Source organism: Nycticebus coucang, chromosome 5, assembly GCF_027406575.1.
Source record: "Nycticebus coucang isolate mNycCou1 chromosome 5, mNycCou1.pri, whole genome shotgun sequence".
NCBI classification, from domain to species: domain Eukaryota; kingdom Metazoa; phylum Chordata; class Mammalia; order Primates; family Lorisidae; genus Nycticebus; species Nycticebus coucang.
In genome coordinates this window covers 42,919,227-42,944,679 of record NC_069784.1, presented here as the reverse complement: position 1 = coordinate 42,944,679, position 25,453 = coordinate 42,919,227, and the positions used below count along the sequence as shown (strand labels likewise).

Here is a 25,453-nt window from a genome sequence, read left to right as displayed (position 1 = left end):
GCTCAAGCGGCTAAGGCGCTAGCCACATACACCCGAGCTGGTGGGTTCAAATCCAGCCTGGGCCCCCCAAACAACAATGATGGCTGCAACCAAAAAATAGCCAGACATTGTAGTGGGCGCCTGTAGTCCCAGCTACTTGAGAGGCGGAGGCAGGAGACTTGCTTGAGCCCAGGAATTAGAGGTTGCTGTGAGCTGTGATGCAACAGCACTCTACCCAGGGTGACAGCTTGAGGCTCTGTCTCCAAAAAAAGAAAAAAATTTTATTCTTTGATGTAAGTATGAATGAATGAAAGGCCACGGTGTCACAGATGTCTTAAACAATTTCACTAAAATTTGTATAGCATATAACTATGAACCTGTCACTGCTCTAAGAAATTTATAGGAATGTGCTAATTTAAGGCCAGGCACAGTGGCTCATGCCTATAATCCTAGCACTCTAGGAGGCTGAGGCGGGTGGATTGAGTGAGCTCAGGAGTTTGAGACCAGCCTGAGCAAAAGCGAGATCCCGTCTCTACTAAAAGTAGAAAAACTAAGGCGACAGGATCACTTGAGCCCAAGAATTGGAGGTTGGTGTGTGCTATGATGCCATAGCACTCTGCCTAGGGTGAAAGCTTGAGACCCTGTCCCCTCCCCTCAAAAAAAGAAATGTGCTAATTTAATCCACTTTATGAGATGGTGCTTTTATCAGCCCTATTTTGAAAATAAAGGAACTGAGGCAAAGGGAGATCAGGTAATACCCATTGAGACACATAGCTAATAAATGATAAAGTTTGGTTTCAAACTCAATTCTATCTGTTAAACACTATACTGTCAATATTTCTATCTACCACATTGATAGGCAGAAGAAAGTTGCCAATAAAGGTCTGAAAAATAGCTAGTTTCCCACCATGGAAACTAGTTTATTGTCATATATTTGCTGGATTAAATATGTTAAGGGTGAGTGGTAACAAGAAACCCAAGAATCTTTGGTATGGTTACATAAAATGTTTTAATTGCAAATAGAGGAGAAAAAAGAACTGCTTTATGTTTATATGCTTAATGTTTATATTAGTGGCAAAAATGTAGGTGATGCAGAAATAACAGCAGTATAAAATCAGCATTATATGTCAACTTTAAGGATTGAAGTGATTCTGGAAATTAGGCCTTGCTTCCTTCTGTTTCATAGAACTGCAAACACTGGCAGGCTTTTCAAATAGCAACCATGGCTATCCGCTAAAACATTTTTGTTTGAATATCTACTAAAAGAATTTTAGGGGCGGCACCTGTGGCTCAGAGGAGTAGGCGCCAGCCTCATATGCTGGAGGTGGTGGGTTCAAGCCCAGCCCCGGTCAAAAACTAAAATAAAATAAAAAAATAAACTAAAAAAAAAAAAAAAAGAATTTTAGAAAAAGATGTGTCTTTTTTTTTTTTTTTTTTAGAAGCGACAAAATTTATTGAATCAAGTAGATGTGTCTTTTCACATATTTTTAAGTTGACTTTATAAGGTTAACTAATAAAGAATATAATTGTTTATGTATTGTGTAATTTAAAAATAAAACTAATATACCCTATATTTCAGTGTTTGTCATGGGATCAAATAATTAATGTCCACCACTATCCATTGAAAAATTCATGAACAGATGCTCTTTAACTTTAGTAAATTTTTGTGAGTTCTTTCTCTTCTTGAACACATGTCTGTTTTACACCACTGTATAATTTTATTATAATTATTTTATGCTTGCATAGTTTTCCAGAATAAAAATTTTTATGCTGGGCCTGGTGGCTCATGCCTGTAGGAGGCTGAGGTGGGAAGATCGATTGAGTGAGAGTTGGAAACCAGCCCATACAAGAAAATAGGAGAAATTAGCTGGGCATTGTGGAAAGGGCCTACAGTTTCAGCTACTCAGGAGGGTAAAGCGAGAGGATCACTTGAACTCAGGAGTTTGAGATTGCTATCAGCTAGACTCCAGCTTGGGGAACAGTGTAACTTGGCTCAAAAAAAAAAAAAAAAAAAAGGTTATGTGATTTTTTTTTTTAATTTTAAATTTCATTTGACCGTAGGGTTCTAAGTGTTTTGCTATATTTGAATTGTATTATTGTCATATCCTTAGAGCTACGTATTTAGTTCTTTAAATTTTGGAACATGTCTTCCATATAATCTAATGACTGGGTGAGTCTTCATTGTCAGTTTATCAACCAAATCAGATTTACTTGCTGACAGAGAAGTCTGACTTCATTTTTCAGTTCAAAAAACATATTACCATGCATCCCCTTGACAACCATCTGTCTTCTGAATTCAGATTCTAAGATAAAAGATAGAAAGATTTTGGAACTCTGCCTGGAGTTAATCAGTGGGCCAAAATTTTGCCTTTATTATTCCTTACTAATGTCCTCTTTGCCTTGCTGTAAAGGGATTTCCCTTGGGAGAAATTCATTCTTTGATATTAAGTGGGGAAGAGTGCTAATGCAACTGATAAAAATTGTTATCAGCACCTCCCCACGCTATCGCTATAATATACCTGATATGTCTTGATTAAAATTGGCTGCCTCCAAGCTCAAATGTTGAATGGTTCCTCTGGCACCTGGAGATTTTTACACTATAGGGCAGTGCACCTTGGAAAGATTAAGGATGGGTAAAAAGTAAGCCTTTCTTTTGTATTCTAGGAGAAGAGAACATACCTTTGGAGGTAGGTGCGTGGGGTTTATGGTTAAATAGGAAAAGGAAACCAGCATAATTGGAGAAATTTTCTTTTTTTTTTCCTTTTATTAAGTCATACACACATAGATCATGAATACATTTATGCATTTGTGAGGTACAATGTGTTGGGTTTTTTTCTTTTTTTGTTTTTTTTTAGAGACAGATTCTCACTTTATTGCCCTCAGTAGAGTGCTATGGCGTCACAGCTCACAGCAACCTCCACCTCCTGGGCTTAAGCAATTATCTTGCCTCAGCCTCCCGAGTAGCTGGGACCTGCCAGAACACCTGGCTATTTTTTTGTTGCAGTTTTGCCGGGGCCGGGTTTGAACCACCACCCTTGGTATATGGGGCCAGCACCCTACCCACTGAGCCATAGGCGCTGCCCTGGAGAAATATTCTTCAGGTAAATTATAGGAAAGAATCATATGAAGCTGAGGCTATAGAAATGGATTTTCTTAAAACCATGCATTCTATTGCAGAGTTTCATGTACTTTTAGAAATGTGTATAACCTAGCTAAAGACAGAACTCAAGGGCAGACTTTATCTGTGAATGATGATTCAGAAATGGACTGTTGGTTCTATATTGATCTTTTCAGACACTCACATAAAGGTCATGATTTATATTAGTAGTCTTGTATTTTAAAAAGACAAATGTATGTGGACTATGATATGGCAAATTTCTCTTATTGTCATCAGTAATCACTATTTTGTAGTGATTTAGTAGATTTTGTTCTCATCCTATTGATTTATCTAGGGCAGAGAACAAACACATTCACATGGACTAGCCAGTAGTATTTGGGTATTCTTTGTTTTCATTTTCAACATTTACAAAGCAGGAGATTTTATGTTAAAATCCAAATTTACACTTTTTGAAAGTTGAAAATAGGGCAATTCTGGACTTGCAATTCCACTTGGCAGCAATCAGCTAGAGCTGCATGATGGCTCACCCCTTTAGACAGGGAATGTGCTTTTAGTTCGCTTGTTTGTTTTTAATGCCTGGTATCTGTAGACATTTATATTTGTAACCCCTGACCTTGGGATAACTGCTGGTCTCTTTTGTGCTTGTTAGTAATGTTATTTAACTTGAAAAATTAAATAGTGTATTGCTAATTGCTTGTCTTAATTATAATTTAAACATATCAAGAGCTCTTAAAGAAGATAATTGAATCAGCATTTTGCTTTTAATTATTCCTAAGCCTTATTTTAGAAAAAAAATACAGTAGAATCTCTGTATGTTGATCACCCAAGGAATTGTAACAAACTGACCAACATTTAGAGGTGGTCAACATAAGGAACTAGGCCCACTGTAGTCATAATGTACAGGTAGTACATGTCTGATCTATGAAAATTAGGTCAATTTAAAAAAAAAAAAAGAAAATTAGGAAAAAGAAAATTGAATTAAATTTTCAATTTAAGGAAGTGGTCAATGTAGGGAGGTAGTCAATTACAGAGGTTCTACTGTACATATACTTTTTTTCCTTCTACTTTATTCCTCCTTTTGCCTTAGGCATAGAGCTGGTTCAGTTGTGAAGAATTCTCTTGCAAGGCTAGTAGAGCATTTGAAAACAGAAGAAAAAAATGCTTAGAAGTGTATTAGATGATCTCACTAGAAATTAAAAAAAATACAAATTAAAATGAGATAGTTGTCATATATTAAATTAGCAAAGAGTGATGATACTCTAAGGAAGCAAGGAAATAGTTACTCTCCTATACTGCCTGAAAGAGTATAAATTAATACAGTCTTCTTGAGAGGAGTTTGGGGGGTATATACCCCAAATTTATAAAAGATGCATACGTTTTAACCAACTGTTCTACTTCTAAAAAGAAAATATTTGGTCAGATATGCACAGATAGGTTCTGAAAGATTATTTATCAGTGTTTTTATATTGGAAAAAATTAGATATAACTTAGTTGTTTGTCAAAAGGGAATTGGTTAAATAAATTATGATATACACTTAATATACTAGAATACTAAATAACCATTTAAAATGATAAAGAATCAATGTCAAAATTTGACTTGCAATTATTGTTTAAAAAATTACAAGTGTAATATTATACTTTACTTCTATGTGCTTTTTTTAGTGTTTAGCATAAAGATATTCTTTAACTGGCCAGTATCAGATGGGTGCTGACTTGCATCAATTTGTCAAGTTCAGGAAGTAATGACTGTCAGCTACCTGGTGACATGTTTGATATGAGAAATGTAGTTTTATTATGCAAGTGGAATATATTGTCTCCTTTTCTAAGCCAAGACTAATATTTTGTTTCCAATGGAAAACTCAAATATTTTCCACATTGTTCTTTCTGGACAGTTGTGGGTTTTGTTCCAAAAGCAACACTCATAGATTCACTATTTATCTTATCAAAGTTGAAATTGGCCAGATAGTTTTCTGAATCTACATTGTTTGTTTGTTTAATTTTCAAGAAACTTTTACTTAGTGTGAAATCTTCATTTTGTATAGTAAATGGTAGCAAAAGTAGTATTATTTTTCTAGAGAAATCCTAACTCAGGCTTTTGTTGGATCCTGATAGAGGCTGAGATTTTCCAAGATATACTATATTCTGTAATAAATTAATATCTTTTTTGTCCCTTTTATACAAAATGCAAATCTAAACATTCTTCCTAGAGTAAATCATTGATTAGACAAAGACATTGTTTTTAAGCTTTTTGTTTATTTTTTTTTAAGCAGTTCCATGAACCTTTTAGAATGATAAAAGTAGAACTGAAATATTTCATATTGATTATAATCTGATATTATTTAAACTCAGTTCTAACAAGCATTTAGACATAAATGTTCAGGTATAATAATAATATAATTAAGTACCCTGTATGTTGTTATTGGAATAAATCAGAAAAAGAATATATGTATGTATATATATATATATATAGAATATATATATAATGTGAAGTTTCCAAGTTTAATAAATTTTTCATAAGGTTAATGTGAAATAGTAACCTAATTTCTTATTTCATAAGTTTGAGAACATGTTATTTAAAGCTTCGTTTACTCCCCTAGCTCATTCTTTATACATTTTGCATAAGATTATTTGTTTACCATCTCATCTACTTTTTGAAATATTTTTCCTACAGTTATGCAGAAGGCATGGAGGGAAAGAAATCCTCCAGCTCGAATCAAAGCAGCCTATCAAGCTTTAGAGTTAAACAATGAGTAAGTTTTAAATATGTGGAAAATATGTTTGTTTTGAAGGAAACCCAGGCAAATGATTTTCCTTTTGTCTGTTCCTAAGACATTTGGAGTCTTAACAATCTCCTTTTCCTTTTTGCATATTAGAAATGAAATATGCAGTGTTCACCAACATCTGCATTTTCCTTCTGAAATTATAAAGTTACATATGCTTTTGAATAGCAATTATGTTAGAAATACTTTTAAAAATGAGAATGTCAATGGAGAGTGATGATAATAGTTGAAAGGGTCTGAAATTACTTATGCCACCTGCTTTAATTTTGTTTTTCATTTAAACCATTCATTTAAAACATTCATTCAGTCTTGAGAACGGTAGTTGTTAATGAGCTTGAAGGCATAAGATAGGGATTCAAAATAAGTGAAACATAGTTCTGTCAACTTTACTTTTTTCATGTTAATATTTATTTTTTATACTTCTTTGAACTTTATATATATGTGTGTGTGTCTGTATATATATGTGTGTGTTTGCGTGTGTATATATATACACATATATATATATACATATGTCTTTTTTTAAGACAGGGTTGCTCTGTTACTCAGGCTGGAGTGCAGTAGCTCAGTCATAACTCACTGCAGCCTTGAACTCATGGGTTCAAGTGAGCCTCCTGCCTCAGCCTCCCTAGTAGCTGGGATTGCAGGTGTGAGCCACTTTGCATGTCTGAACTTCATGTTTTAGAAAAGCAAAATGTAAAATCAGAAGTCAATTTAGTATTTATTTATTTATTTATTATTATTATTATTTTTTAAACAGAGTCTCAAGCAATCGCCCTGGGTAGAGTGCTATGGCATCACAGCTCACAGCAACCTCCAACTCTTGGGCTCAAGCAATTCTCTTGCCTCAGCTTCCTAGGCAAGAGAACAACGCCTGGCTATTTCTTTTTTTTTTTTGAGACAGAGCCTCAAGCTGTCATCCTGGGTAGAGTGCTGTGGCATTGCAGCTCACAGCAACTTCCAACTCCTGGGCTCAAGCGATTCTTCTGCCTCTACCTCCCAAGCAGCTGGGACTACAGGCACCCGCCACAATGCCCGGCTATTTTTTTTTTTTTTTTTTTGGTTGCAGTTGTCGTTGTTTGGCAGGCCCGGGCTGGATTCGAACCCGCCAGCTCAGGTGTATGTGGCTGGTACCTTAGCCACTTGAGCCACAGGCGCCGAGCCCCAGCTATTTTTTGGTTCTAGTTCTCATTGTTGTTTAGTGGGCCCAGGCTGGATTCAAACCTGCCAGCTCCACTGTATTTGGCGGTGCCTTAGCCCCTCGAGCTACAGTCACCAAGCCTCAATTTAATATTTAAATGGGACAAATGAATAAGTATTAATCTAGTACAGACTAAATAAATGCCAAGAGCAAAAATATGATCCTAGTTAAGGATATCAAGGAATATGTCCTGCATAATGTGAATTTAGAGTTATCCCTTAAACTCCCCTTCCAATGGGTACATTATTCTTTCTTTTGAGAAAGAGCCTCGAGCCTTTTTTTTTCTTTTTTTTTGAGACAGAGCCTGGGTAGAGTGCAGTGGCATCACAGCTCACAGCAACCTCCAACTCCTGGGCTCAGGCAATTCTCTTGCCTCCGCCTCCCAAGTAGCTGGGATTACAGGCACCTGCCACAACTCCTGGCTATGTTTTTGGTTGCAGCCATCATTGTTGTTTGGCAGGCCAGGGCTGGATTTGAACCCGCCAGCTCAGGTGTATGTGTCTGGTACCTTAGCCACTTGAGCCACAGGCACTGAGCCACATTATTCTTATTAAGAAGACTTTTCCAAGGTGGAGCAAAAATGACAGAGAATTCCAAAAGCGGCAAACAAACTGGCAAAAACTTTCAGAATCAACTTTATTAAAACTCTGGGAGCTAGGTGGCGCCTGTAGCTCAGTTGGTAGGGCACTAGCCACATGTACCAGGGCTGGTGGGTTTTAACCCAGCCCTGGCCTGCTAAAAACAAAAAAATAGCTGGGCGTTGTGGTAGGCACCTGTAGTTGCAGCTACTCGGGAGACTGAGGCAAGAGAATTGCTTAAGCCCAAGAATTGGAGGTTGCCGTGAGCTGTGATGCTGTTAGCACTCTACCGAGCACAATAAAGTGAGACTCTGTCTCAGTTTAAAAAAAAAAAAAAACTCTTGGAAGCTAATCAAAAGTTTACAGTAACATGAATGCTTAATTAAGGGGTAAAAAAACACTTAAATTACTTTAAGAGAGGTTTGTGATGTTTTATTTGCTGTGGCCCCATTCCCTGCTCCCCAACTCAGTGGTAGTCTTGAAAATAGTGCACATTCCAGGTATAGGTTTCTAGAACCAGAGGAAGCAGAAAGGACCTTATCCTCCAGGAGCTGTGGTTGTTTATTTTGACCTGTCTGATGATTCCCTGAAGGACCAGCCTTTATTTCAGTTTTACTCAAAACTCTCCCAGGACTGACATAACTACACTGGAGCACATTTGTTGAAAACATTGAAAGGCAAATGCATTAGCTGCTGCTGCCTGGGTTAAGGAATAATAGCTAGGGCAAACAATAGACAAACCAGACAGCTTATGAGCAAAGGCTAGGGTATTGAGACACTTTGGAGAATAAAGGCTTTGAAAAGTTCCCTCAATTTTCTGGGAATTTCAAAGTCCCTACACATTGCCAGAGCTGGGCACATGCTCAGAAAAGAGTTGAAAAGGCCTTATGTTCTCACATCTGACTAACGCTCAGCTTCTGTACAAGCAGGAAGTGAAGGCTAAGGCAGAGTTGTAAACTGCCTGACTGAACGTTATTATGGTGTGCCCTAGCACACACACAGAGGCCATCTGCAAAGACTTTTGCTTTTTGTGTTTTGTTTGTTTTGGGTTCTAGGTGTTTAAAGAAACCTCACTCAAATCACTAATTGCCCAGGAGGCTAAAAGAGCACAGATTTCACTGGTCATACGTGACAAAGAATATAGAATATATAAAATTTGTTCAGAAAAGCCACTAAACTGAAAAATTACAATAAACAGCAACAATGAATACTAGGGAGTAGAGATAATCTGATTTCTAGAGTTGCCAGAATATAGTATTAAGGATTTCTAGTTTACAACAGAAAATTACAAGGCATGTAAAGAAACAAAATATGGCTCATGCACAGAAGAAAAAGAAAAGAAATTAACAAAAACTACCTCAAGGAAGCCTATCTTCCTAATCTTTGAACTTAATAGACAAAGATTTAAAACAACTATTTTTTTTTTTTTGAGATGGGGTCTTACTCTGTTGCCCCAGGCTAGAGTGCCATGGCAGCAGTTTAGCTCACAGCAAGCTCAAATTCTCAGGTTCAAGTAATCCTTCTGCCTCAGACTCCTGAGTAGCTGGGATTACAGGCACCTGGCACAATGCCTGGCCAATTCTTTTATTTTTAGTAAACATGGCGGTCTTGCTTTTGTTTAGGCTGGTCTCAAACTCCAGACCTCAAGTGATCCTCCCACCTAGGCCTCCTGGAAGGCTAGTATTACAGGCATGAGCTACCATGCCCAGTTAGCATATTGAAAATGTTAAACACCTTAGCCAAGTGGGATTTATTCTGGGATACAAGACGTTCAACATATGAAAATTGATCAGGGTAATACACCACATTAACAGAATGAAGGAAACAAACCACATGATCATCTCAACTGGTACAGAAGAAGCTTTTGACAAAATTCAACACCTTTTCATGATAAAAATCTGTGAAAATCTATTAATGTAATATAACACAACTAATAGAACAAGGGACAAGAACCACATGAACTTGTCAGTTGATGCAGAAAATTTTTTTACAAAATCCAACATTATTGTATGATGAAAACATTCTTTTTTTGAGACAGAATCTCACACTGTCACCCTGGGATTGAGTGCCATGGCATCATCATAGCTTACAGCAACCTCAGATTCTTAGGCTCAAGAGATCCTCTTGCCTAAGTCTCCCAAGTAGCTGGGACTACAGGCTCCTGCCAGAACACCTGGCTAATTTTTCTTTTTTTAGCAGAGATGGGATTTTGCTCTGGCTCAGGCTGGTCTTGAACTTCCAAGCTGAAGCAATCCATACCCCTCAGCCTCCCAGTGTGCTAGGATTACAGGCGTGAACCACCATGCCTGGCCAATTAAAGCATTTTTTTTTTTTTTTTTTTTTTTGTAGAGACAGAGTCTCCCTGTACTGCCCTCAGGTAGAGTGCCGTGGCGTCACACAGCTCACAGCAACCTCTAACTCTTGGGCTTACGTGATTCTCTTGCATCAGCCTCCCGAGCAGCTGGGACTACAGGCGCCCGCCACAACACACGGCTATTTTTTTTGTTGTTGCAGTTTGGCTGGGGCTGGGTTTGAACCTGCCACCCTTGGCATATGGGGCCGGCGCCCTACTCACTGAGCCACAGGAGCCACCCCAATTAAAGCATTTTTAAAAATTAGAAATGGGAGGAAATTTCCTCAAGAGCATCTATGAAAAACCCATCGCTAACTACATACTTAATGATGAAAGAAAGTTTTCTCCCTAAGATCACCAATAAGGTGAAGAGGTCTATGCTTACTTTACATCTATTTAACATGGTACTGCAGGTTCTAGCCAGTGTAATTAGGCAAGAAAATGGCAACTAAATTGGAAACTAAGAAGTAAAACTGTGTCCATTCCTAGATGGCATGATCTTAGAAAATTTTGATCTACGAAAAACTATCAGAGCTAATGAAGAAGATTGGCAAAGTTGTGAGAAACAAGACCAAATAAAAATCAGTTGTATTTCTATACCCTTGCCATGAGAAATCTGAAAAGGAAATTAAGAAAACAATTCCTTTTACAATAGCATAAGAAACCTTAAATTGAGGGGCGGAGACAAGATGGCTGACTGAAGCCAGCTTTCCACAGAGGCTTCCATACAGAAGGAGAGTTAAAGGACAGAAATTTAGCAAGTAACCGGGTGGATTTGAGCTGCACCAAGAGAGAAGGTGGAAGAATGCACATCAACCCTGATGAGGCGAGCTGCGACCCCAAGGATGCAAACAAAAGGTACAAAATCCATCACCAAGCTGACGGGAGTCCCCTCCCCCATGAGAATGGCTCAGAGTGCCCCACAAACAAACAAGCAGAGTTCTCCCACTACACTCCACGGGAGAGACCCTCTAAAACTGGACCTACCTCCCCTACTAGGGTGCCACGGTGTTCTCCCGCCAGGTATAAAACTGTATAAAACTGTATATATTCTCTACCTCCAACTCTGAGCTCTCAGCACTCCCCTCCACTCTCACTCTGAGGTCTGGAGGCCTATCCCCCAGGAGTCCACTTGGTGATTTCTTGGGTGATTTCTCGAGGGGTGTGGACAGGGCCTAAACTGCAGCTGCTGGTCAGTGCTGACTCTGGGGCATGGGAATGAGGAGAGGATGGTCAGCTGAGAGGGAACCACACCGGAGCGGCGGTGCCCTGAGGCGCAGAGCAGCAGCTGTCTTTTAGCAACAATAGGGCTCACTCCCGGATATTCCAAAGCCACATCCCCTGTCTCCCTGGGCAACCAGAGGAGGCTGGGCAACTACCCAGGTGGCAACCACCATGAAACAGACCTGGGACGGAAACGCAGGCCCCGTGAGTAAAGGGTTTGCCTGAGGCAGTACCGGCCTGGGTGGAGCGCGGGGACTAGAAAGGCAGGCGCAGAGCTGGGAAGTTCCCAGGGTGGGGCTGACCCAGAGGACCGCTTTACTGAGCCTAAGACGCACCCAGCCTTCAGGGGATCGTCAGCCTATAGACAAAGGAAGACAGAAGGCTAGAACTGACAGGAAACCGAATACAAACCTGCAGGAGCAAAGACAAGGCCTGAGGCGCAGGCTCTGGGAACTCAAAACAGCTTCTCTTCTGCAGGGGAATTTAGCAGGGACAGAAACAAATTCCCACAAAGTTGTTCTGTTCTGTTCTGTTCTGTCAGTAACATCAATTGGGTGGGGCTGGAACTGAGTGAACACCCCCTAGTTTTCATCAAGCACCCGAGGTTGTCAGGCCTCATGTCCCCCTGCTAGATAGAGGCACAGCGCAGCGGTCTGGCTGAGCAGAAATAGATTTCCTTGTGATTCAGGCAGGTGCAAACCCCTGGAGTATCTATTCATGACACGCAACTGGGTGAAAGCCCTGTGGGACTATCAGTGACTGAGTGTGACAGAGGTGCAAGGTGGGGAAGGAGGCATCAACCTTCCCAGACTGATCTATTTGCTTGGTGGGTCCTCCTGACTCCATGGAGCACTGGAGCAAGCCATATCAGAGTAGTCACCAGACCTCTGCGATCCAGTTGCCAGAGACCTTTTAAACTCTCCCACCTGAGACAGGTGCTGACTGAGACAATTGATTTGGACCTTTTGAACTGAGCCAATTGCCCAAGGACTATTCAGGTGGTGCCCTGGGTGTGTGGTTGTAGGAAGGTTTGATTTTCCTTTTCCAATTGTTGCCTATGGAGGGCGGGGTGACTTAATTGCTGGTATTTCTCCACAGCTGAGACTTCAACCCAGAGTAACTGTTTCACTAGGGTCGAACAGAGACCAGCTGAAAACAAGAAAGAACCACTTAGCCCCACCACACCAAACAGGTCCCCAGTTTTTCAGGCCATAGCACTGTACGGGTCCTCAACAAAGCTCCAGGGGAAAAATCAAATGGTGTAAAACAATCATGGGGTGGAATCAGCAGAAAAACTCTGGTAACATGAATAACCAGAATAGATCAACCCCCCCAAGGAAAGATATGGCAGATGTAACTGAAGATCCCATTCATAAACAGTGGCTGAGATGTCAGAAATCGAATTCAGAATTTGGACTGTAAACAAGATTAATAGAATGGAGGAAAATTTGGAATTAGAAATTCGAGCAGCAAGTCAAAAGTCGGAATTAAAAATTCAAGGAGAAATTCAAAAGTTGTCTCAAGAATTTAATGAATTTAAAGACAAAACCACCAAAGATTTTGACACACTGAAGCAAGAATTTGCAGCCCTCAAAGATCTGAAAATTACAGTAGAATCTGTCAGTAACAGAGTGGAGCAAGCAGAAGAAAGGATTTCTGACATTGAAGACAAAGCCTTTGAATGCTCCCAAACTCTCAAAGAGGAAGAGAAATGGAGAGCAAAAACGGATCATTCTCTCAGAGAGCTCTGGGATAATTCACAGAAGGCCTCATTGGAATCCCTGAAACTGATGAAGTGGCCTCGCTAGGCACAGAGGCCCTTCTCCATGAAATTATGAAAGAGAATTTTCCAGACATGCTAAGAGATTCTGAAATTCAGATAACAGACAGTTTCAGAACCCCAGCATGACTCAATGCCAATAAGACATCCCCCCAGGCATATCATAATTAAATTCACTAAAGTTAATATGAAGGAGAAAATTTTGAAAGCAGCCAGATGTAAGAAATTCATTACCTACAAAGGGAAGAATATTAGAATGACTACAGATCTCTCTGCTGAAACTTTTCAAGCCAGAAAAGGGTAGTCATCGACTTTTAATCTCCTAAAGCAAAATAACTTTCAACCCCGGATCCTGTATCCAGCTAAACTGAGTTTCATTTATGATGGAGAAATTAAATACTTTAATGACATTCATACATTGAAGAAATTTGCCATAACCAAACTAGCTCTTCAGGATATTCTCAGACCTATCCTTCATAATGACCAGCCCAATCCTCTACCACAGAAGTAAACTCACTCAGAAACTTGATCAAATTCCAACTTCCACAGTGGGGAAAGGATTAAAAATGTCCACAGGACTTTAGAAAAACTTGATACCCAAAATTTTACCAGACTCATCAATATTCTCCATTAATGTGAATGTCTTAAACTGTCCTATAAAGAGGCACAGGTTAGCTGACTGGATACAAAAACTCAGGCCAGATACTTGTTGCATACAAGAGTCACATCTTAACTTAAAAGACAAATACAGACTCAGGGTGAAAGGATGGTCGTCCATATTTCAGGCAAATGGTAATCAGAAAAAAGCAGGTGTTGCAATTTTATTTGCAGATACAATAGGCTTTAAACCAACAAAAGTAAGGAAGGACAAGAATGGTCACTTCATATTTGTTAAGGGTAAGACTCGATATGATGAGATCTCAATTATTAATATCTATGCACCCAACCAGAATGCACCTCAATTTATAAGAGAAACTCTTAACAGACATGAGCAACTTGATTTCCTCCAACATGAGATTTTAACACTCCTTTGGCAGTGTTGGATCAATCCTCCAATAAGAAGCTGAGCAAAGAAATTTTAGATTTAAACCTAACCATCCAACATTTGGATTTAGCAGACATCGACAGAACATTTCATCCCAACAAAACTGAATATACATACTTCTCATCAGCCCATGGAACATACTCCAAAATTGATCACCTCGTAGGTCACAAGTCTAACCTCAGTAAATTTAAAGGAATAGAAATTATTCCTTGCATTTTCTCGGACCACCATGGAATAAAAGTTGAGCTCAGTAACATCATGGATCTGCATACTCATACAAAAACATGGAAGTTAAATAACCTTGTGCCGAATGATAGCTGGGTCAGAGATGAGATTAAGAAGCAAATTGCCAAATTTTTGGAACAAAATGACAATGAAGACATGAATTATCAGAACCTCTGGGATACCGCAAAGGCAGTCCTAACAGGGAAATTTATAGCACTGCAAGCCTTCTTCAAGAGAACGGAAAGAGAGGAAGTTAACAACTTAATGGGACATCTCAAGCAACTGGAAAAGGAAGAACATTCCAACCCCAAACCCAATAGAAGAAAAGAAATAACCAAAATTAGAGCAGAATTAAATGAAATTGAAAACAAAAGAATTATACAACAGATCAATAAATCAAAAAGTTGGTTTTTTGAAAAGGTCAATAAAATAGATAAACCTTTGGCTAAGCTAATTAGAAAAAAAAGAGTAAAATCTCTAATCTCATCAATCAGAAACAAGAAAGACAAAATAACAGAGTCCTCAGAAATTCAAAAAATTTTTAATGAATATTACAAGAAACTTTATTCTCAGAAATATGAAAATCTGCAGGAAATTGACCAATACTTGGAAGCACGTCACCTTCCAAGACTTAGCCCGAATCAAGTGGAAATGTTGAACAGGCCCATATCAAGTTCTGAAATAGCATCAACCATACAAAACCTCCCTAAAAAGGAAAGCCCAGGACCAGACTGCTTCACATCAGAATTCTACCAAACCTTTAAAGAGGAATTAGTATCTATATTACTCAACCTGTTCCAAAATGTAGAAAAAGAAGGAAGACTACCCAACGCGTTCTATGAAGCAAACATCACCCTGATCCCCAAACCAGGAAAAGACCCAATAAGAACAGAAAATTATGGTCCAGTATTACTAATGAATATAGATGCAAAAATATTCAGCAAGATTCTAACTAACAGAATTCAGCAACAGGTCAAACAAATTATACATCATGACCAAGTCGGTTTTCTCCCAGGGTCTCAAGGCTGATTCAGTATATGTAAGTCTGTAAGTATAATTCAGCACATAAACAAATTAAAAAACAAAGACCATATGATTCTCTCAATTGATGCAGAAAAAGCTTTTGATAATATCCGGCATCCCTTCATGATCAGAACACTTAAGAAAATTGGAATAGAAGGGACATTTAAACTGATAGAGGCCATCTACAGCAAACCCACAGCCAATATCATATTGAATGGAGTTAATTTGAAATCATTTCCACTCAGACCAGAAACCAGACAAAGCTGCCCATGGTCTCCACTGCTCTTTAACATTGTAATGCAAGTTTTAGCCACTGCAATTAGGGAAGAAAAGGCAATCAAGGGGATCTATATAGGGTCAGAAGAGATCAAACTTTCGCTCTTCACAGATGATATGATTGTATATCTGGAAAACACCAGGCATTCTACTACAAAACTCTTAGAAGTGATCAAGGAATACAGCAGTGTCTCAGGTTACAAAATCAACATTCATAAATCGGTAGCCTTTATGTATACCAACAATAGTCAAGCTGAAAAAACAGTTAAGGACTCTATTCCATTTACAGTAGTGCCAAAGAAGATGAAATATTTGGGAGTTTATCTAACAAAGGACGTGAAAGATCTCTATAAAGAGAATTATGAAACTCTAAGAAAAGAAATAGCTGAAAATGTTAACAAATGGAAAAACATACCATGCTCATGGCTGGGAAGAATCAACATTGTTAAAATGTCCATACTACCCAAAGCAATATACAATTTTAATGCAATCCCTATTAAAGCTCCACTGTCATACTTTAAAGATCTTGAAAAAACAATACTTCGTTTTATATGGAATCAGAAAAAACCTCGAATAGCCAAGACATTACTCAGAAATAAAAACAAAGCAGCAGGAAGCACGCTACCAGACCTCAGACTATACTATAAATCGATAGTGATCAAAACAGCATGGTACTGGCACAAAAACAGAGAAGTAGATGTCTGGAGCAGAACAGAGAACCAAGAGACAAATCCAGCTACTTACCATTATTTGATCTTTGAGAAGCCAATTAAAAACATTCAGTGGGGTAAAGATTCCCTATTTAACAAATGGTGCTGGGTGAACGGCTGGCAACCTGTAGAAGACTGAAACTGGACCCACACCCTTCACTATTAACTAAGATAGCCTCTCACTGGATTAAAGATTTAAACTTAAGACATGAGACTATAAAAATACTAGAAGAGAGTGTAGGGAAAACCCTTGAAGAAATTGGTCTGGGCGAGTATTTTATGAGGAGGACCCCCCCGGGCAATTGAAGCAGCTTCAAAAATACACTACTGGGACCTGATCAAACTAAAAAGCTTCTGCACAGCCAAGAACACAGTAAGTAAAGCAAGCAAACAGCCCTAAGAATGGGAGAAGATATTTGCAGGTTATGTCTCCAACAAAGGTTTAATAACCAGAATCCACAAAGAACTCAAACATATAAGCAAGAAAAGAACAAGTGATCCCATCGCAGGCTGGGCAAGGGACTTGAAGAGAAACTTCTCTGAAGAAGACAGGTGCACGGCCTACAGACATATGAAAAAATGCTCATAATCTTTAATCATCAGAGAAATGCAAATCAAAACAACTTTGAAATATCATCTAACTCTTAAGATTACCCCATATCACAAAATCCCAAGACCAGAGATGTTGGCGTGGATGTGGAGAAAAGGGAACACTTCTACACTGCTGGTGGGAATGCAAATTAATACATTCCTTTTGGAAAGATCTTTGGAGAACACTTAGAGATCTAAAAATAGATCTGCCATTCAATCCTATAATTCCTCTACTAGGCATATACCCAGAAGACCAAAAATCACATCATAACAAAGATATTTGTAATAGAATGTTTATTGCAGCCCAATTCATAATTGCTAAGTCATGGAAAAAGCCCAAGTGCCCATCAATCCACTAATGGATTAATAAATTGTGGTATATGTACACCATGGAATATTATGCAGCCTTAAAGAAAGATGGAGACTTTACCTCTTTCATGTTTACATGGATGGAGCTGGAACATATTCTTCTTAGTAAAGTATCTCAAGAATGGAAGAAAAAGTATCCAATGTACTCAGCCCTACTATGAAACTAATTTATGGCTTTCACATGAAAGCTATAACCCAGTTATAACCTAAGAATAGGGGGACGGGAGAAAGAGAGGGGAGGGAGGGTGATTGGTGGGATTACACCTGTGGTGCATCTTACAAGGGTATATGAAACTTAGTAAATATAGATTGTAAATGTCTTAACACAGTAACTAAGAAAGTGCCAGGAAGGCTATGTTAACCAGTGTGATGAAAATGTGTCAAACCGTCTATAAAACCAGTGTATGGTGCCCCATGATCGCATTAATGTACACAGCTATGATTTAATAAAAAAAAATAACAAAGAAGTGGGCAAAAGAATATACATTTTTTATATGAAGACATACAAATGGAGAACAAGTGTATGAAAAATGCTCAACATCACTAATCATCAGAGAAATGCAAATCAAAACTACAATGAGATATTATCTTTCCCCAGTCAGAAGGCTATTATTAAAAAGACAAAAAATAACAGATGCTGGCAAGGATGTGGAAAAAAGGGGACTCATATATGCTGTGAAAGGGAATGTAAATTAGTAGAGTCACTGTGGAAAACAGTATGGCTATTTCTCAAAAAACTAAAAACAGAACTATCAAATAATCCATCAATCTCACTACTAAGTATTTATCCAAAGGAAAGGAATTCAGTATATTAAAAAGATACCTGCACTTAAATGCTTGTTGCAGCACTATTCCTAATAGCCAAGGTATGGAATCAACCTAAATGCCCATCAACAGATGAAGAAAGAAAATGTGAGATATATATGTATATACACACACAAGGAAATACTATTCGGCCACAAGAAAAGAAGGAAATCACATCTTTTGTGGCAACATGGATGGAACTAGAGGTCATTATCTTAAGTGAAATAAACCAGCCATAAAAAGTCTAATGTCACATGTTCTCACTCCTGAGTGCTAAAATTTGTACATATAGATGTAGACAGTAGAATGCTGGAAAATGGAGACTGGAAAGGGTGAGGAGATAGGGGGAGGATGAGGATGACGAGATATTACTTAATGGGTACAATGTATGTTATTTGGGCAATGGATGCCCTAAAAGCCTTGACTTCCATGTATACATATGATAAAATTGCACACATACCCCATAAATTTGTACAAATAAAAAATGGTACAGATCGATAGGTCAGTGATTAAAAACTAAACAAGCAGATTCAGAGTGATCAAGTGACTTCCAACCCTTAGCTTACCTAAACCCTCAAAAGCCAAATGCCATATACCTACCTTATCTTACACTGTCTGTTTCTGCCATAGTATAGATTTATGTAATGCAAAATTGTTCATATGGGCTGGACGCGGTGGCTCACACCTGTAAACCTAGCACTCTGGGAGCTGAGTCGGGTGGAATGCCTTGAGCTCATGGGCTCGAGACTAGCCTGGGCAAGAGCGAGACACTGTCTCTTAAAATAGTCGGGCATTGTGGCAGGTACCTGTAGTCCCAGCTACTGGGGAGGCCGAGGCAAGAGAATTGCTTGAGCCCAAGAGTTTGAGGTTCCTGTGAGCTATGATGGCACAGCACTCTACCCAGGACAACAAGTGAGACTCTGTCTCAAAAAAAGAAAAAATAAACTGTTTATATGCAAGTGCTAAAAAAGAAAAGAAAAGAAAGCTTAAATTACTTTGGAAGTGCAAGACTTGTACACAGAAAACTACAAAGCATTGTTGAAATAATGTAAAAAACTAAAAAAAATGGAAAGATATTCCATGTTCATAGATTGAAAGACTTAACATTATTAGGTTGTCAGTAATTTAATGACATTTACAGATTACATTACATGTAATGTAATTAGATTCAATGTAATTCCTAGCACAATTCCAGTTATCTTTTTTGCAGAAATGGACTAGGTGATCCTAAAATTTGTATGGAATCACAAGAGGCCCTGAAACAACAATGACGGCTGCAACCAAAAAAATAGCTAGGCGTTGTAGCAGGTGCCTGTAATTCCAGCTACTTGGCAGGAGAATCGCTTGAGCCCAGGAATTGGAGGTTGCTATGAGCTGTGATGTCACAGCACTCTACCCAGTGTGACAGCTTGAGGCTCTGTCTCAAAATAATAATAATAATAATAACAATCTTGAAATAGAAGAATAAAGTTAGAAGACTCAACACTTTCCAATTTTAAAACTTACTATGAACCTATAGTAATTAAATCACTAGCATAGATGCCTAGATCAGTGGATTCAAATTGAGAATCCAGAAATAAAGCCAGACATCTATTGTCAAATTTTTTTTTTTTTTGGAGACAGAGTCTCACTATGTCACCCTTGGTAGAGTGCTCTGATGTCACAGCTCACAGCAACCTCAAATTCTTGGGCTTAAGTGATTTTCTTGCCTCAGCCTCCCAAGTAGATGGGACTACAGGCGCCCACCACAACGTCCAGCTATTTTTGTTGTTGTTCTTGTCATTGTTGTTTGACAGGCCCGTGCTGGGTTCAAACCCACCAGCTCTTGTGTATGTGGCTGGCGCCATAGCAGCTGAGCTATAGGCGCCAAGCCTGTCAATTGATTTTTGAAAAGGATGCTAAGACCACTCAATGGAAGAAAGAATAGTCTTTTCAGCTCATGATACTATAACAACTGGATAGCCATGTATTTAAAAGCATGAAGTTATACCTTTATACCTCACATCATACACACTAATTAATTTAAAATTAATCAATGACCTAAATGGTCCTTGAGCTCTCAGAAGAAAACAGAGGAGTAAATATTCATGACCTTGGATTTTGTAGTGGTTTCTTAGATATGACACCAAAATCACAAGCAATAAAAAAAAAAATAAGATAAATTAGACTTCCTCAAAATTAAAATCTTATGCATCAAAGGACACTAGAAAAAGACAGAAAATAGATTTGTGATTGCTATGGAGGTTTGGGAAAGCAGGGAAGATGGTGAGTGACTGCTTAATAGATGTGGAGTTTTTGGAGGATATGATGAAAATGTTCTGGAATTATATAGTGGTGATAGTTGTACAACTTTGTGAATGTATTAAAAATATATTAATATGCACTTTAAAGTGCTGTAAGTAATAAAATTCATTTTGTGAATTTCATTTCAATTTTAAAAAATAACATTCCCCAAAGTAAGATTCAGTTGGTATTCATTCATATAATTCATTTCCTTTATCTTAACATTTTTAAACAAATGTAAGAAAGCTTCAAGGAAAACAATTTCTCTTCACCATGTAGCTATACTATAATTTAAAATTATGTTTATATTTTATTCTACTGCATCAATTTATACCCCTCTATATCTTTTAAAAAGGATTTTTATTATGGTTACTTAAAAGCATTTGAATTGATGGAAGCCTAGTGTTTAAAGCAGCAGTGTATCTGATGCTTCAGAGGATATAGTGTAATTAATAGAGAAATCTTTATTGACTTATGAAATTATCATATACTTAGGATGTTATTTGAAGGATGCTGAAATGTTATAATTTACACTTCCTTATGTGAAAGACTCTCTTGTCCCCAATTGATGATAGCTATCTTGCCATCACTTTTGTTTCATGCTTAGCCTTGTATTTTTATCAATAATCTCTCTCTTCTCTTATTTAGATAAGCACTATTCAGTAGAAGTACAGTAGATCCTCCTTACATTGACCACTTCCTTAAGTTAACCTAACTTTCATAGACTGGACATCCACCACATGTCTGTATCATTACAGCAGGCCTAGTTCCTTATGTTGAACACTTCCATATGTTTATCAATTTGTACAGTCCCTTGGTCTGTCAACTTACAGAGGTTCTACTGTATAATGCAAACCATGTATGTAGCTTTAAATTGTCTAATAGTCACATTTAAAACTAGAAAGAAATAGGTGAAATTTATTTGAGTAATGTTTTGTTTAGCTATAATTAAAATATTAAAATTAATATAAAATTATTATTAACGAAATATTTTACATTCTTCTAAGTCTTAAAAATCCAGTGTGCATTTTATACTTAGCATCGCATCTCAGTTTGGACTAGCCGCATTTCAAGCCACTACAATATTGGACAGTATGTAGGCTTAGATAAATCAGAACTAGGACATTGTCCCCCGAAGAGATAGACTTATTATTTCTGGGAATTGAAAGAGAAACTTGTTTTTTTTTTTTGCCCCACCCTCCCCCCAAAATTAATTAATAGTTTACATTATTAGCCAGTTGTTGACTTAAAAGATACAAAGAAACTGTGTTTTAGTGGGATAAGGAAAAGAAAACTTGGGAGTAAGCATGGATATGAAGAGTGAGAGCAGAAGTGTAGGAAGAAAGACTGGAGTTAAGAACCAGGAATATCATGATGCGCACTACTGTGGGTAAGTCCAAGAGAGGATGGGGAAGCATGCAAAGGGAATAGTTGAGTTTGAGAAAACAGCTCTAGTCCTGAAATAGGGTTCTGAGTAAGATGTTAAGTGTGCCTACATGGCCAGTGAACTGTCTTCTCAATCTTTACTCTCTCCTATAACTCCTCCCATGAGATGAATATTATGAAGCGTATAGTGACTGGGGGCAAGTATGACCACAAAAGTGCATAATGCCCTGAACAACTTATTCAGATAATTCTTTAAATGGAGTGTCCATTAAGTTTGTGTCCAATTTTAAAAAGTTTTACATCGTAGGGCAGCGCCTGTGGCTCATTGGGTAGGGCGCCAGCCCCATATACCAAGGGTGGTGAGTTCGAACCCAGCCCCGGCCAACCTACAGACAAAAAAAATAGCCAGGCATTGTGGCAGGCGCCTGTAGTCCCATCTACTCCAGAGGCTAAGGCAAGAGAATTGCTTAAGCCCAGGAGTTGGAGGTTGCTGTGAGCTGTGACACCATGGCACTCTACCAAGGGCGATAAAGTGACACTCTGTATTTTAAAAAAAAAAAAAAAAGTTTTACATTGTAAATTCCACACGAACTTTGTGGACACCCTATATATTTTCTTTCCTTCCCCTTTTCTCAAAAAAAAAAAAAAAGAAAGAAAGAAAGAAAGAAAAGGTAAGACAGAGTCAGAAAATAGAAATAGAAATAAAAAATGAGGAGAAGGGAAAGATGAGAGAGTGGAAAAAAATTGTGGAATTAGACATAAAGAATGTATCAATATGCCCCTAAAAAGTTAAAATATTTAATAAAGTTTTCTTTTTTTCTTTAAGCAATGAAAAGTGTAGGTTAAGCCTAGGGGAACGTGTTATAGAGCAAAGGGACATACCCAAGAGCAAACAGTTGTTTCACCATTTTTCTTAAAATTACCTTGCTTACTTTCTTCATAGCTGTGCCACTGCATATGTTCTACTGGCTGAGGAAGAAGCAACAACTATTGTAGATGCTGAAAGGTTATTTAAACAGGCACTCAAGGCTGGAGAAACAATTTATAAGCAGTCACAGCAGTGTCAGCACCAAAGCCCTCAGCATGAAGCTCAACTGAGTAAGCACATTTGAACTGATTATTGCTATCCTTTAGCTCTGCAATTTCCTCTTGTATGTTTTTTTTTTTAATTTCTATTTTTTTATTTCAGATTAGTATGAGGGTATAAATGATTAGGTTACAATGTTTGCGTTAGGTAAGGTCCCTGTTACAGTTGTGTCCCGCACCCAGGAGGTGTGCCATATATCCTTACACTGTGCCCATTAGGTGGGAGCACAACAATTTGCTTTTGTCTTCCCTTCTTGCAACTCGAATTAGTTTTTCTCTTGTGTGGGCATGCATTGGTTTGTCTACTGGCTTCATAATTAGTACTGAGTACATGAGGCAGAGTCTCATGTCGCCCTCGGTAGAGTGCTGTGGCATCACAGCTTACAGCAACCTCAAACTCTTGGGCTTATGTGATTCTCTTGCCTCAGTCTCCCAGGTAGCTGGGACTACAGGCACCAACCACATGCTTGGCTAGTTTTTGGTTGCAGTTGTCATTGTTGTTCAGCAGGCCCAGGCCAGGCTCAAACCCACCAGTCTCTGTGTATGTGGCTGTCGCCCTGAGCTACTGGTGCTGCCACTTGCTTTTTTTTTTTTTTTTTTTAAGACAGGGTCAAATTCTGTTGCCCAGACTGGAATGCAGTGGCATGATCAATAAATAGTTCACTGCATCCTGAACTCCTGGACTCAGTCAATCCACCCACCTTAGCCTTCTGAGTATCTAGGACTAAAGGTACATACCACCACACCTGGCTAATTTTTTTTTTTTTAGAGACAAGGTCTCACTTTGGTGCCCAGGCTGGTCTCAAATTTCTGGCTTCAAACAATCCTCCTACCTTGGCTACCCAAAGTACTGGGATTAAGGTGTGAGCCTCTGCTCCTAGCCTCTTTTTTTTTTTTTGAGACAGTCACTCTGTCCCCCTGGGTGCCATGGTGTCATAATGGTGACATAACCTCAAAACTCCTGGGCTCATGTGATTATCTTGCCTCAGCCTCCTGAGTAACTGGGACTACAGGTGCCCTCCATGATGCCCAGTTAATTTTTCTCTTTTTTAGTAGAGATGGGGTTTCGCTGTTGCTCAGGCTGGTCTCGAACTCCTGAACTCAGTTGATCCTCCCACCTCGGCCTCTCAGAGTGCTAGGGTTACAGACGTGAGCCACCCCACCCAACCTTAGAGGTTAATTTCCATAAAACTAATCTATTTGTAATTATCTATAAACTGGCAAGACAGAAATATGTATTAGCCAGAGAACCCTGGAAGGGAAGAAATCTGCTCTGTTTATTGAGAGATATGCTGCTCTGAGACTTAACAGTAATTTGTTTCCTAGAAGAATTGGGCTGGTCATTGGAGAAACATAATTCAAAAATATCCAGCATTCAGGAGAGACTTCTAGTGATGATAATAAGTAGCTGTTACTTTTATTCTCATCCTTAGTCTAAAAAACAGTAGAGATACATCAGTTGGTTATTCTTCACACTGTTCATCTGTGCATAGTGCCCCAGAGTGGACCTTTGCATACCATCTGATTCTTAGCACAAAATTCAACCTCACACTTGATGTTGATTCTTTCTTTGCTTAACTTTTTTCTCTGTGATATGTTTGGGATCAGATAGGCCATAGTAATTGAGGTCCTTTTTTATCAATTTTTAGGTATACTATCCCTGTTAATGATTGAGACACTTTTACCAAACAGGTTAGAATAAGCGGTGCTGGTGCTTCATGCTTTTTTTGTGGCCAGAGGGTTTTGGTAGTTTCATAGTTTTGGTAGATACTAGATAAGAAATTGAAATAAGTTTATATAATGTATTATCTGCTAGCAGTTAAGTTCTAAATTTTTTTGTGAAAATTAGAATTCATATATTTTCTCTCTACACTAAATACTGAGATGTATACAATATGTTTTACTAATGCATGTTTTTATAACACACAACTGTGGAAATATATAATTTTGTACCCTGGAACTAACGAAAATATATCTGTAAAAAGTCATGCCATTTGTCTTTGTATAATCTCAATGTGGCTATGAGATAGTTACAAAAATATTTGTTCTTTCTAGAAGTAGTTTTATAGTTAATTATACTATTTAGAAAAGTTTGTATTAGCCATAGAAATTTTGTTTTGGCCATTTTTTGTTTTTCAGTTAAAACAATAAAGAATATTAAAATAATTATGTACACTTAAAATCATAGGTTAATATTATATTTTCTGTTAATGTGTTCCTTTTCTATTAGTATTACAATGAACTTATTCATTGTACATGGATTGTATATACTAAGATTAACTACTATTAGAGGCAAAAGTAATTCGACGTACATTTTCAGGATTTTTTTTGTTTGTTTTTTTGAGACAGAGTCTCACTTTGTCACCCTTTGTAGACTGCCTGGGATTGTGGCAACCTCAAACTCTTGGGCTTTAGTGATTCTCTTGCCTCAGCCTCCCAAATAGCTGGGACTACAGGTGCCTGCCACAACTCACAGCTGTTTTTTTAGAGATGAGGTCTTGCTGTGGCTCAGGCTGGTCTCGAACTCATGAGCGCAGGGAATCCGCCCACCTCGGCTTCCCAGAGTTCTGGGATTACAGGTGTGAGCCACTGTTCCTAGCCTATATTTTAAGTTTTTAATATAGAAAACCTCAACCATACAATGC

At 38.2% G+C, this 25,453-nt stretch overlaps 1 protein-coding gene across 3 annotated transcripts in view; it reads left to right on the top strand.

Annotated features, from left to right (window-relative positions):
* Positions 1 to 25,453, top strand: part of ST7L (suppression of tumorigenicity 7 like) — an 87,158-nt gene that overhangs the window by 32,380 nt on the left and 29,325 nt on the right. For 2 of the 3 annotated variants that reach the window (XM_053591860.1, XM_053591859.1), the window contains exons 6-7: positions 5,769 to 5,847; positions 22,666 to 22,820. In XM_053591860.1, coding sequence (XP_053447835.1) covers positions 5,769 to 5,847; positions 22,666 to 22,820 — 234 coding nt within the window. The remainder of the gene's footprint in view (positions 1 to 5,768; positions 5,848 to 22,665; positions 22,821 to 25,453) is intronic. The other variant, XM_053591861.1, reaches the window with a different exon arrangement.